General features: G+C 36.9%; 1 protein-coding gene across 5 annotated transcripts in view; it reads left to right on the top strand.

The window, feature by feature from the left end:
• rock2a (rho-associated, coiled-coil containing protein kinase 2a) overlaps positions 1–14,841 on the top strand; it is a 51,731-nt gene that overhangs the window by 17,784 nt on the left and 19,106 nt on the right. For all 5 annotated transcript variants that reach the window (XM_084390724.1, XM_084390722.1, XM_084390723.1 and 2 more), the window contains exons 2-5: positions 8,318–8,399; positions 9,347–9,447; positions 12,510–12,647; positions 13,634–13,894. In XM_084390724.1, coding sequence (XP_084246850.1) covers positions 8,318–8,399; positions 9,347–9,447; positions 12,510–12,647; positions 13,634–13,894 — 582 coding nt within the window. The remainder of the gene's footprint in view (positions 1–8,317; positions 8,400–9,346; positions 9,448–12,509; positions 12,648–13,633; positions 13,895–14,841) is intronic.

Here is a 14,841-nt window from a genome sequence, read left to right as displayed (position 1 = left end):
ACAAAAATGATTGTGCCGATGCCAGCGCACCTTCCTTTCCTTCACAGCGGTGCGTTTTCATTCCTCCCTAAGCCAAACTTACCATCCAAAACAGCCGAATAAATGAGTGTTGTAAAATGCAGTCTACTGTTGCTAAACTGCAGGACGTGCTTGATATTAAACAGTGTTATTAAATGTGCATTAATACCGTTCCCTAGGCGGCCTCCTGTGCGCGCGCTCCGAGACAGGGCAGAACACGCATGAGCAACATATACTGTGGGCTTCAGATACGCGTCAGATCAACAGGAAAATGGTAGTATTAGTGCATCTCTACTTATAAGCATGTCAAATACTTCATTCATGGAAAAGCAATCTTCACATCTATGTTTGAACGACACAGAAAGTTTTTTTCCCCACCATCTCCACATGTTGATTCTGGGCAACTCTTAAATGCTTTAATGGTGCTTAGACCTGCAGGAAACGCCTAATATTATAAATAATGTTACGTCCCCATTTTAGTCTAGGAATAGAGGAACATGTAATAGAATAATAATGGTGTGATGTGTGAAGGCAGCAAGGTTCAATTCCCAACCCCAGTGCAAATCAAAAACAAGTTCTTTTATTTTACAAATGTGGGAGGATTCCAAGGCCTCAAGAGGGGACAAGGCCAAAACAACTAACATTAACTGTCTAACTAGTAGGGAGAAACTAACTCAGCTACAAAAGAAAAGACAAAAGCACTATAAAAATACATTTAGGCTACTCCATAACTAGCTTAAACAGGAGAAAACAAGATCAAAATGGAATTGCACCCACCTATCTACTAGGCCTAATCCCTTCCCAAAGAATTAACAATATAAAGAACAATGAAACTAAGGTATATACAAACAAATAGTAACTTACAAACAAAAAAGGTTTTCTTCAAACCCTGGTGCATGTGCGTTCATCTTGCGTCATCACAAACATGAAATGCAATGTATTGTGTGTTTTATTAATTTGGTGATTATGCGCAGCTGAGTAAACAACACTTGGGTTTACTGTATGTGCTTTGCATTAAGGTGGCTTTCTGCTGCTTGAGAACAGACTCTTTTATGGAGACAGTGGATTGCCATTCATTTGCCGCCCTGATTGCACTCGCTATACACGAATACACTGCAAGCTCACACTGGCGCATATCCAAGGTAAATCAACAACACTATCATCCCATATGTGTTTTATTGAACTAAATACATCGTAATCGGCTAAAACGTATGTGCAGGTTACTTTACTTCCTGAAGAAGTGTGTTCCAGAGCCCGTGTTGCTTTCACATTCACACGAATCACGCCACAGTTCGAGTGCAACCGAACTCAGATCACCTCCTTCAGGTTGTCTGGGGTTCGGCACCCCAGTGCACACCCGGGTCCACATGACAGCTTTCACATTACCAATTTTTCATGCAAACCGTGCTCCGTTTCGAACTAAACTGCCAGTGTAAAAACGCCCTCAGTCAACAAGGTATAATCATAAACGATTAGTAAAGCTTTTTGAAGCTTTTTAAAGAATAGAAGCCCTAACAAAGCAGCCTACACACATACACACACACACACACACACACACACACACACACACACACACACACACACACACACACACACACACACACACACACACACACACACACACACACACACACACACACACACACACACACTCTGCTCCATGGAATGGTGCTGCTTAAATCTCCAAAGGTTCTTCTCATCCTCCAATCACAGATAACCAGTCATTGGAGTCAGATGGCAGCCATTACTTCCTGCTTATGAAGTAGAGAGATAGAAACAGGGAGAAAGGAAAAAAAATTAAGAAAACAAAACAAATACGTTCTTGGACGTGAGAATAAATATTTGTTTTTCTTGATTTCTTTTATTTGGAATTGCCTGCAGTTATTGTCCTCTAATTCTGGAATGACTGAGTGCATAGGATTAATAGAATGAATGAATTAAAGTCAACATAAAATGGACTGTGCAACCCATATTGCTTTCGAAATTTTATTTTATTTTTATATTTCATTTTTAGCCTTTGCTTTGCCTGTGGACCTGAAATGAGATGATGGTCAAGTTGAACCTTTTGCACGTCAGCAGAGGTTTGTTCAGCTCTGTAAGAACTTTCAGTTAAAGTTTAAGTGTTAAAATGCTTGTCTCAGGTTAATGTGCAAAATGGCACATGAGTGGTGTAAAAATGACACACTTTCAGGTTAAACTTTAAGCAATGCAGAGACAAAAGCAGTTGAAATTCTTCATGTGTTGGATTGAAAATGGAGCTGCAGATTTAACCTGAAGATCCAGTGTGGTTGACGCATGTTGGTGTTTGTACAGGTGGTCTGCATGTGTGTTCATGGGTCGTCTAGTAACGGTGGCCCCTTGTATTTCTGGCCTGAGGAGTGGGCTTTTCAGCACACCTCACACTGTCCTCATGTTTTAAATGTTTACTTTGGTGTGTTTTGGTATGTTCTGTTTCATGTCTCTGATGACTGTATTGGAGAACGGGGCCACAGGAAGAAATGATGTCATCTCTAAACTGCACCATGACACTACAGCAGTTTCACTGGAGCCTCTGGTGGCAGGTGTCATTTCCTGTCTGTGCGTGCTTTGAGATAGACACTGTGTTTTTCCTTAAATAGAAGTTTTATATTTTAAGTTCCCTATGCTGGGAAATAGGGTCTATGATGAAATCATACAGGAGTTAAATCATATGTCAGCTCTTGTCCCATGACGCAACGCAGTGTTTCCTGCACACACATGCTTGTATATATTTAAGAAAAATGTGTAATTTATATATAAAAAATTATATTTATATATAATATAAATTATATATAAATATATACACTATATGTATGCAAATATTTCTTAAATATATACATGCATGTGTGTGTATTGATATATATATATATACAAAATAATTATACACAGTACACACACATATATTATGTAAACACAAACTTTTATTTTGGATGCGATTAATCGCGATTAATCTTTTGACAGCCCTAATCATAACATTTCGAACAAAGATAATCATTTGTGCATTTGATCTTATAAAACTGGAGTACAAGGTTATGAGGTATATTATGAATGCTTGGCTAAAGAGATGTGTCTTTAATCTAGATTTAAACTGGGATAGTGTCTCAGTGTCTTCCATCATCACCAGTAAGGCTATTCTAGAGTTTAGGAGCCAAATGTGAAAATGCTCTCCCTCCTTTAGTGGACTTCGATATCCTTGGTACTAGTTTTGTGACCTTAAAGAGCATGATGGATAGTAGGGCGATAGAAGATCGGTTAAATACACATGAGCTAAACCATTTAGGGCCTTATAGGTAGCAATACCTAAAGGAATATGGACATAATGAATACATAATCAATATGGAACTTAAAGGAGTAGTTCACTTTAAAATTAAAATTACCCCATGATTTACTCACCCTCAGGCCATCCTAGGTGTATATGAAAAATGGTGTTTTCTGATCATATTTTCTTGACCTGGTAAGAACTCTAGCAGCTGCATTTTGGACCAATTGTAGCTTGTTTATTGAGGATGCAGGACAACCAGCTAGTAATGCATTACAGTAATCAAGTCTAGAGGTCATGAATGCATGAACTAATTTTTCCTGCATCTGAAACAGACAGCATGTTCCGTAGCTTAGCGATGTTTCAGAGGTGGAAGAAAGCTGTTTTTGTAACATGAATTATGATTTTCGAAAGACAAGTTGCTGTCTAATATAACTCCCCAGGTCTTTTACTGTAGAGCAGGGATCGGCAACAGGCGGCCCCCGGGCCAAGACTGTCCCGCCAGCAATAATATCGGGCCCACGCCCGCAGCCAGATTATTTTAATAGCGGCTGGGTCTGAAATAGGTCTGTCATGACAGCAACAGTTACTCACAAAAACATTGTCTTTAGTGATTTTGCCTTCAAAATAAAAGTATGCGAACGTTTTTGCAGCAATGCTTTATTTTTAGATGAATTGAGAGCTTTTAATTTGAAAAGTTCTGAAAGACATTCAAAAGAGTCTGTGGATCGCTTTATTGCAGATAAGACACACCGGCTTTGCATTCACAAAACTAGGTAGGATGAACGCATAGTTGCCTTTCTATTCTTCTTTGAATGCCCTTTTCACTGTCAACTTTCCTCTTTAGACTCTTTGATAGTGCCATTTTCTCTCACCTGCTAGCTTAAATGTTAACATCACTCTGCACACAACGTAATAGTGTACCTCTAGCATGCCAAAAAAATAGTATGTGAGTGTAAAAGTAGGCTACGTCATATATTTATTACAATAAGTTAGGCTCCATTGTGTAACAAGCAAATTAAAATGATACACATTTATTATTCACAATATGGAAAGAGGAAATAAAACATAGTTTGTTAAGAGCATGACTCAAACATGCCATTAATGGGCTTATTCAAGTCCTTTTATTTTTTTAGTTATTTTTATCCATTCTGCATCTCCCACATACGTGTGTTTTAGCAAGGCGGTCTGTGTTGCAAGTTGGTGAATGAACATACTTGGCAGGTTACGTGTCACTACTGCTTTGTTAATTTATCCGGTGTAAACCCCCAAACCGCCACACAAATTTGCCTTTTTGTTAATGACTGTCCTACTACAGGATTTAACACAGAGTTAAAGCTTGCTACCAGTTACTAAAGACACTGTAACAGTCTGTCACAGGCAATTCTCTCAATTAATTTCTTAAATTTATAATTTATAATTTCTTAAATCCCCTTGACCATGTTTTGGCCCGCCATCTAGTGGTGAATTTATTTTTTTTGGCCCGATGACAAACTTACTTGCTTGACCCCTGAGGATGAAGTAACATATCCTTCTAAAAGCGAATTGTATTCTTAGAAATTCTGTGTACAGGTTTTTGATCCAATAAGTCTTCAGAGAATCCTCAGTCTTATCTGAATTTAATAGAAGAAAATTACTGGTCATCCAATGTTTTATATATTTAACACACTCTGTCATCTTGGATAATTTACAGATTTCATCTGGCTGTGATGAAAAACAGCTGAGTATCATCGGCACAATAGTTTAAACGAATTCCATGTTTTCTTATAATATTAACAAGTGGCAGCATATTTTGAAAATAACAGAGGGCCTAACACAGGTCCTTGTGGCACTCCATTAATTACCGGCTTTATCTTAGATTTTTTCCCGTTTAAATAGACAAAATGGTAACAATCTGATAGGTACGATCTTTCACCTTAATGCCTGTCCCTAAATGCCAATGTAATTTAGTAATAATCAATCTAAGAGTATGTTATGATCTATAGTGTTGAATGCAGCTCTAAGACTAGTATTCAAGTAAAACTAGTATTCAGATACAGCCTTTGTCAAAAGCTAGAAGCAAGTCATTTGTATAATGAGTGCAGTTTCTGTGCTATGATGGGGCCTGAATCCTGACTGAAATCCTGTTTTTCTAGTATTTTAGACATAAACGGAAGATTTAAAATGGGTCTGTAATTTGCCTATTCATTGGTGGTTTCTTAATAAGAGGCTTAATAACTGCCAGCTTGAACGGTCTTGGGACATCGTAAAGGAATAGCTGTGTGAGGTGAAGCTGAAGAATGAATGAACACCAGTAAACTGAAGCCCGGTCTATATGACACACCCTGTATGATAATCAGATTAATCAGATATCCTAGATACACAACATAAACGTAGCATTACAACTTTTATTTGCCCAAAAGTGATCTTGGAAGTTACATGCTAGCCAGAGAATGTTATGGTGCCGGGAATGTCGGACATTGTCGTTTGAGTTGATGCTGGAGAGTGAATGAACACCAAACTGAAGCGCTTTATTAGCAGGTTAATAAACTCAACCAAACACATCCTATATGAGATTAATCAGATATATACAATATAAATGTAATATCACAACATCTGCACGTGAACTTGACCATGCTTGTCTAAATATGTAACTCCCAAAGTGGATGCGCTCTATTAACTGTAAAATACTGTAACTGTATTTTCAAAAAGTGATTTCAGGCATCACTGCGCACTTTCAAATTCATATTTTTAGGTAAATCTCTTACGGTGCCCACCATTCGAAAGCGAAAGTAAAATACGCACGTCCGCAACTGCATTCATGTCTACTGGCGCAGTGCAGAGCGAGCGATTTCAATGAATTCCAATGGAAGTTGTGCGAGCATGAAGCTTAACTTCCATAGGAATAAACTGAAAATGCTTTCACTGCTCTGCGCCACTGGACCCGAATTAGCGGCAATTCGGGGGCGGCAATTGCTTGAATGGTGGGTTCATTATTATTCTTAGTGAAAAACACAACTAACCATTTGTAACCCTAACCCTATTAGCGTTGTGTTTAAATGCAAAATATTGCCAAATAGGTGATTTTACATTTTGCTTTGAAACCAAAACTTCCATCTTGTCAGTCAGCTCGCCTCACTCTCGTCACATGATAAATGAAATCTGACTCCTGCTGCTAAACTGTGCTGCGACTCTCGTTCAGATCATGCTGAATTGAGCGGACATGTTCAGTTTTTAAGTGTAGTGTCTGTTCTCTAACTGAACTAAATGAGTTTTATTACTATAGAAAATCAATCTTTTCAACCACACAATATTGTTGTTTCTTCGTTGCAAATATTCGAATTATTGCAGAATTACTGGGATAAAAGTTTATTGTTCGTATATAAACACGTATAAAATGCATATAAATCTACGATTGTGATCAAAATAGACACCTTTTGTGATTAACGATTCAAATAACGATTGTATTGATTACATCGTTACACCACTAGATGGCGACAAGTGACTGTTAATTTATTTTTCAATGAATTATTCAGTCAAGAGATTCGTTCAAAAAGGCTGATTCATCCAGCAATGGAACAAGTAAAGTATTTATAAGTGAGTCATTGAATCATTCATACAAACCGATTTAAAAAAAGAATTCATTCAAATTAATTAAACATTTTAAATGGACTGCAGTAATTAACATTTTGTCAGAACCTCTGGTAAATTACATGTTATTTTAGTTGTCTGTTCAGAATCATGATCTCTACTTGAACCCAAAAAAATTGTGATTCTCAAATGATCCAGAATCGTGCAGCTCTCATTCAAACGAACGAATGAACTCTTAAATCGGGTGTGCACCAAAAGTGCTGGCATGAAAGCACCCTTATTGTGCTGGTACTCACAAGTCATGACATGAGCAAAATTTACCTACTGGTGCAGTATTTATGTGACTTAATGGCCAATTAAAAAGTGCATTCAAATTAATGTTATGTTCACAGTGTTCGTAATATCTGATCCATAAGTCCATAAGATTTCACATTGTGCAGTAAGGGTAGAGAACTTTTTGGGAGTTGAAGGCAGGGCAGGAGAGAGAGTGAAAATGGAGAGGAGGGGGAGAGGTGTGGCTGTTGGACATTCCGACTGCTTTTCCGGTAAGGGTTTCCAGCGAGACCATGCCTGGTATGTCGGTCACAACAGACCTGGTCTTGCTTCAAATCACTTTACAAGCGCAGCAGTGCAGTAACGGCCGGCCGTCACCTCAGTCTGCATGTGCAGAAACAAATCTGTGGGCTCTGGTGGTCTCAACATCTGCTTAATTATTTTAAATGCATTTCCGTTCATTATACGCTGCATTCCTTCAGGACAGGACATCATCCAGATGCCCAAAAAAGGTGAATTGTGTTCTGGGTAACAAAGGCAGTTAAAAATATTTTTTGATTTATGACTTTGGCTACATCAGCAGGAGTGAATGTTCTTTTATCATCTACTGACTTTTTATAAAGCCTTGCTGACTTATCAATCTTAAGATTTCTTCAGGCTAGAAGTTCTGCCTGGCCATTTAACTTCCTGTCCTTGAAGTATGCCTGTAGCTAATTCCACTCGGAGCTTAAATAAGAGATATCACTCGATAGCGTTTGTTTGCCCATGTTTTCTCACACAGATAGACATTTCCAAAGCAGTAACCAGATGGGATTAGTTTTCTGAATTGTTAAATTGTGTTTAGCTACAATTATTTATATAAAATGCCGGTCATTTCATGTACCAATTCTGATTGTGTGTATATATATCGGATGGGATGCCAGGAGCAAATGAACCACTATCTGTTATGCGACCCTGAAAATTGGCCAAATGGCCAAATCGATAACGAAAGTGCATCAGGTAGCAAGCAACAATTTTAGCATATGGTGTTTGACAAAGGTCAAAATAAATGAGAAGCATTGTGAAAATGGATGGAATCAATTTCTAAGAAAAACAGACATGTTCATTTTGCATGAATATTATTTGCATGGAGGCCATTATTTTAATGTTTCACTCAAAGTGTTTGTGTTTCTGTTTCAGGACTCCATGAATGCCCTGGTTTTAGATCTGGACTCTCCGGCCTTACGTAAAAATAAGAACATTGAGACCTTCTTGAACAGATGTGAGTATCTGCTTGAGACCTAGATTTTCTCTGATGTTTTACAATGAGGCTGCTTCCTGCTACAACGTCAACAGCATTTATATGAATTGAAATGTTTTGAGTGGCTCTTCCTAATTTGGGCCCCTCACTTTAAAACACTGAAGCTCATCACATAAATAATGAACTGTCAACACATACCAGAGCTGCATGATTGGGGATAAATTGAGGATGGAGATCACGATTCTGAACAGACAACAAAACGTAATAGCGGTTTGAATGAATGATTCAATGACTTTAATATTCAGTTTGTTGTCATAAGTGATCTTTGATATTTGTTTAAATTCAGTGCCTGTGTGAACGCATCTGTGTCTGTTTGCTCTATTTATGCGCTGTTAAAATTTTCACTAATTATCACAGTCTGTCCCGATTTTGTTCCTGACTTTGCTTGTTGTCATGGAGACCATAGGGCTGTATGGATGTTATAATGTGTGGTTTGGATGAGAGTGTGACTCAACAGTCCTCTCATCCAGACTGTGTACCCTCTCTACTGGCCTTTGATAATTGTCATTCCTGTTGTTGATGTCGATGTCTTCAATATTTTAATGAATAACTACTAAGCTTTACAATATATACTGCAAATGTGTAGGGTTTTTTGTAGGGCATTGTTTAGTGTGGCAGAACAATGGCTATATCTAGAAACCATAATGGCCGTAGGCCGATTATAATTCAAATGTGTTTGTGTATAAGATAATATGAAAATAATATAATTTAGTATGATTTAATGATAGCAAATGAGATGTACACATAATTTACTCATAAATATTTGAAAACACTTCAGGTACTTAGTACAGTGGTACTATCATTACCATTACCATTTACAGACCTGACAGATCACCAGAAAACAAATTCTAGTTCTTCAATCATGACATGACCAAGGAAATGTGATTTTTGATGTGTTCTGTGTACAGATGAGAAGGTCATGGGCCAAACGAGGGAGCTGCAGATGAAGCCAGAGGATTTTGACCGAGTGAAGGTGATCGGTAGAGGAGCATTCGGAGAAGTCCAGTTGGTGAGTGTGTTTTTGTGAGATAATTTCAGGATAATATGTATGTGCATTCAAAAGTGTATGTGTTGATATTAAATCAAAATGGACCGTATTTACTTTGTTAGTGCAAATTACTAGTCTTGTTATGAACAATTAATCTGTGCAAGTTGATTCACACACACAAAAAAAACATTTTTTGTCTTTGTAATCTTTGATCGAAATCTGAAAATGTACTTCCCCTCTGGAATGGTCTTCCTTCTCTGATGACGTCAGTTTGAACATCCCCTCCAATGGTCTGCTGTGAGCCTTGACAGCGAGCTGAATGGAACGCCCACTTTTCTAGATCCAATCAGTTCTTAGCGGGGAAAAAACACGCCACGGCCTGTATTTTTCTCCTTCAATATTCCGTTTCACTTGGAAAATACGTCACAACACTGAAGTTGGTCACAACTTCCGGTTCACAGTGGTTCTTCCGGTTCTCTTTAAGAGAACTTACAAGAATAAATATGTTAAATGTTGTTAAATTTAACAGTTAATTTACCTAATTTGACATTCCAACTGTATCTTTCTCTTCTGTCTGATGTCATAATCCTTTAGGTAGTTTATGAGTAAATAAGGCTATTTATTTATAGATCAGACCTCGATGGGACTTTTAACGGAAGTAAAACAGGGTCCCCCCCCCCCGGGTCCTTTAAAAGAACTTAAATTCAGTTTGAACAAATGTAAGGCCATAAAAATTCTTAAATATCTTAAATGGGACAAAAAAATTCTTAATTATCATTTCAAGAGGTCTTAAATGTGGTGATGAAAAAACGATATGGCTTAATTTGATTGATTAATAAACTTCAAAAGGCTATGATTTAATTAAATGTTCAAAGTAAATACATGTCTCTGTTGCACTTTCTACAGGCTAATGATTTGCATTTTCATTCAGCTCACAGCAAAATCGACCCGTATTTTTACACCGTGTTGATAACTGGTGGATCAAAAAGAAGCATATATATATATATATATATATATATACACACATATATATATATATATATATATATATATATATATATATATATATATATATATATATATACACACATATATATATATATATATATATATATATATATATATATATATATATATATATATATATACATATATACATATATATATATATATATACATATATATATATATACATATACATATACATATATACATATATACATATATATATATATATATATATACACACACACACACACACACACACACACACACACACACACACATATACATAGAATTGTTTAAAGGGCTGTTTTATTATTTTATAAAACTTTTTGTTTTTGTCCAAACCTGTTCTTGAACTATAATTAAAGGGTTAGTTCACCCAAAAATGAAAATTCTCTCAGTAATTACTCACCCTCATGTTGTTCCAACCATGTAAGTCTTTCGTTCATCTTCGGAACACAAATTAAGATATTTTTGATGAAATCTGACAGAATTTTGACTCCTCCATAGGCTTCCAGTGTGACCGAAACTCACCGGCCCAGAATAGTTATTAAAACATCGTTAAAATAGTCCAAGTAACTACAGTGGCACTACATTAAGTTTATCATGCGACGAGAATACTTTTTGTGCGCAAAAACAAACAAAAATAACGACTTTATTCCACTTTTCATTTCCTTCTCTCTGGGCCTCGTAGTGTTTTTGCGCTGCGCGTCTGTGTTGCACGTCATCACGCAACACACACATGACCGGCGTCGGCCAATAGTGTGCCTACGTGGTGACGTGTAACACAGACGCGCTGCGCAAAAACACTACGCGAACCAACTAGAGGTCCAGAGAGAAGGAAATGAATAGTGGAATAAAGTCGTTATTTTTGTTTGTTTTTGCGCACAAAAAGTATTCTCGTCGCTTGATATACTTAAGATTGAGCCACTGGAGTCACTTGGACTATATTAACGATCTCTTTAATAACTTTTCTGGGCCAGCAAGTTTCGGTCACACTGGAAGCCTATGGAGGAGTGAAACATGGCTCAGATTTCATCAAAAATATCTTAATTTGTGTTCCGAAGATGAACGAAGGTCTTACGCGGTTGGAACAACATGAGGGTGAGTAATTACTGACAGAATTTTAATTTTTGGGTGAACTAACCCTTTAAAGTTCAATAATTTCAAAGTCAATTATTGTGGCTTTTACAGTCATTTTATGCTTTAGGATATTACCATAGACATTGTCCTCCTATGCATACATTATTAATTTTATTTGTGCAGGTCTTAAAAGCCTTAAATTTGATCATAAAAAGAAACCCCTGCAGATACCCTGGTAAAATACATTAGAGAGTCTTTGTATGATGTAATTAAATGATCAAAACTCTGCAATTGTATAAAAACACACTTAAGTTATACTGTTAAATCAATCTGTGGCATTAATAGAAAATTATATGCTGCTGTATCCATCACATTTTGAAAGCACAATATACATATTAAGGCAAATATGAGCAGGTTTGAATTGTTAACCACATATTAATTGCAATTATTTAATCTATTAGCTGCCACACTTTAAATAAATGTAGTGTGTAATTGTCTGTATGTATGTGTTATACCAAATGCTGCAAGCAGGTCTGTGTGCTTCCTGTTAAATGACCCCATGTAATTGTATATTTACATGTCAGATGTATAAACAACGGAGAGACCATGTGTAGTTTTGTATTGTGTCGTCACTCTGGGTGTGTGTTTGTGAAAGTCAGGGGAGAGATGCAGTGGGATGAGTCTGAACAAGCCTGCAGACACAAACAACATGATTACCCAGTATTCTCCTCTGTCAGTTGTCTGACAGGGGCTGTGTGGGTGCACTGAACCTAAAGCACAACAACAGAGGGTGCTTTAAAATTTGGCTGTCTGTGTGGAAGGCAAAACAGCCTCTCACAGAGTGTTCGTTGGTGGTATTTTGAAATTGTTTTGGGAGCGATGCACAATATCTGACAGAAATTGAAAATGTCGGTTCATGAGTGTGTTAGTAATGAATTAGCCTAAGTCTCACAGAAGGTATGTGATGTGTTTTTTGTTATGATGTGTTTGTGTAGGTTAGGCATAAGGCCTCTCAGAAGGTGTACGCAATGAAGGTGCTCAGTAAGTTTGAAATGATCAAACGCTCAGATTCTGCCTTCTTCTGGGAGGAACGTGACATCATGGCATTTGCCGACAGCCCATGGGTCGTACAGGTATGATGTGCTGACATCTAGTTTTTTTTGTTCTTTTTTTCTCACAAACTTGTCCTGTGTGTGTACGCAAGCCTTAAATGTGCAGCAGTGGTTTTTCATATACAAATACTCTCTATGGTTTGATATGCGTAAAACGAATGTGCTCTTTCCAAACATTAAATATCACATGACTATCCAATATGTGTGTCCACTACCATTCAAAAGTTTGGAGTCTGTTAGATTTTATACTTTAATTCAGTATACACATTAAATTGTTTAAAAGTGACAGTAAAGTCTTTTGCATTGTTACAAAGAATCCTAGAAAATACATTACGGTCTTCACAAAAATATTAAACGGCACAACTGTTTTAAACATTGATAATAATAATAAATGTTTATTGAGCACCAAATCAGCATATTATAAATATTTTAGAAAGAAATCATGTAATATAAAGACAATTCCGCTTTGCTATCACAGTAATACATTTCATTTTAAAATAAATTAACATAGAAAATAGTTATTGAATTGTATTAATATCCCCAACATTACCTTTTTCACTGTATTTTTAATCAAATAAATGCAGCCATGGTGAACATGAGACTTCTTTCAAAAACATTTTGAATAAAATGTACCCATACCGACCCAAACCAGTAGTCTTTTTTTTTTTTTCTCTGATTTCTAATGATTATCTTGATCATATTTAAATAATGAAACAGGATGCTTTGTTTTTCAGCAAATTTAAAAGCATTATTTAAGAGTCAGTCAGTCATTCAGATTTTAAGATTTTAATTAACAACTATTTTGTTTCACTGGAGTGTTTTTTTTTTTTTTAATTAGCTAGCTGCTCAAGTTAAAATGTTAAAAGTTAAATTATGTGCTATCTTTATTGGACCAGAAATATTATGCCAGTGCATCTCTAGCTTGAGCACAACACAATGTCAGACTACTAAAACATATCTTTTCTTTTTTTCCTCCTTTTCTTGATTCTTTCTCCTCTTCTCCCCAGCTGTGCTGTGCTTTCCAGGATGACCGTTCTCTCTACATGGTAATGGAATACATGCCAGGAGGAGATCTAGTCAATCTCACCAGCACATACGACGTTCCAGAGAAGTGGGCAAAGTTCTACACTGCAGAGGTTGTGTTGGCTTTGGACGCTATTCATTCCATGGGCTTTATTCATCGAGACGTCAAACCAGACAACATGCTGCTGGACCGCTACGGACACCTCAAACTTGCCGACTTTGGGACCTGCATGAAAATGGATGGGGTGAGGGGGTCAACCAGTTATTGCAAAACAAAAATTTCAGTTGTTCACAAGCTCTTGTCAAAACTGCAGGCTCTCTCTGGTCAGCTTCTGACCAAGCATTTCACCCTGAGCGCAGGGATTTCTAGCTCGCTCCTGGATGTAATTGCATGATAAATACCTTGAGCACTTGCCAGTTCTTGTCCAAACTTAAGGGACTGAGCCGCCTTCTCATTCCTTTATCTCTGAATGAGGAAGACCTCAGGTGGTTTCAGAGGTTTAGGGTCATACTGGGGCTAAAAAGCTGTTTTACTTTAAAAATGATCAGTTTATGTTGATTAAAGGGATCGTTCGCCCAAAAATGAAAATCCTGTCATTAATTACTTTGATGTTTCAAAAAGTTCATGAGTTGAGCGAATTAGTCAAAACTTTCTGAAGAGACTATTGCTTTAAATGATGAACGGGTTGAATTTAGGCTTTTATTCACATATTAACATTGATCAGCGAACATAAACAGAAGCTCAACCAAACCTGCTTGACGTGCGAGAACAAACCTCTTGCGGAAGCTCGTAACACAAGAATGAACCTCATTGGTTCTCGCACGTCAAGCTAACTTGCTTGAGCTTCCGTTTACCACAAACTGATGTGTGAGTTGATGAATGTTTATATGCGAATATAAAAGCCTAAATTTAATCTGTTCTTCATATAAAGCAGGCAAGTCTCTTCACTAAACCATACTAAACAGCTGTTCAAATGGATTAGTTTTATGATCTCTTTATGAACTTTTTGAAGCATCAAAGTGTCACTTGTGTAGCTGTCAATGGAGGGACAGTCACAGAAAGCTCTCAGATTTCATCGAAAATATCTTTATTTGTGTTCCGAAGAGGAACGAAAGTCTTAAGGGTTTGGAACGACATGAGGGTGAGTAATTAATGACAGAATTTTCATTTTTTTGGGTGAACAAACCCTTT

This window comes from Rutilus rutilus (genome assembly GCF_951802725.1).
Source record: "Rutilus rutilus genome assembly, chromosome: 20".
NCBI classification, from domain to species: Eukaryota; Metazoa; Chordata; class Actinopteri; order Cypriniformes; family Leuciscidae; genus Rutilus; species Rutilus rutilus.
Note: the sequence above shows the minus strand (reverse complement) of the source record. Positions and strands in the feature narration are given on the sequence as shown.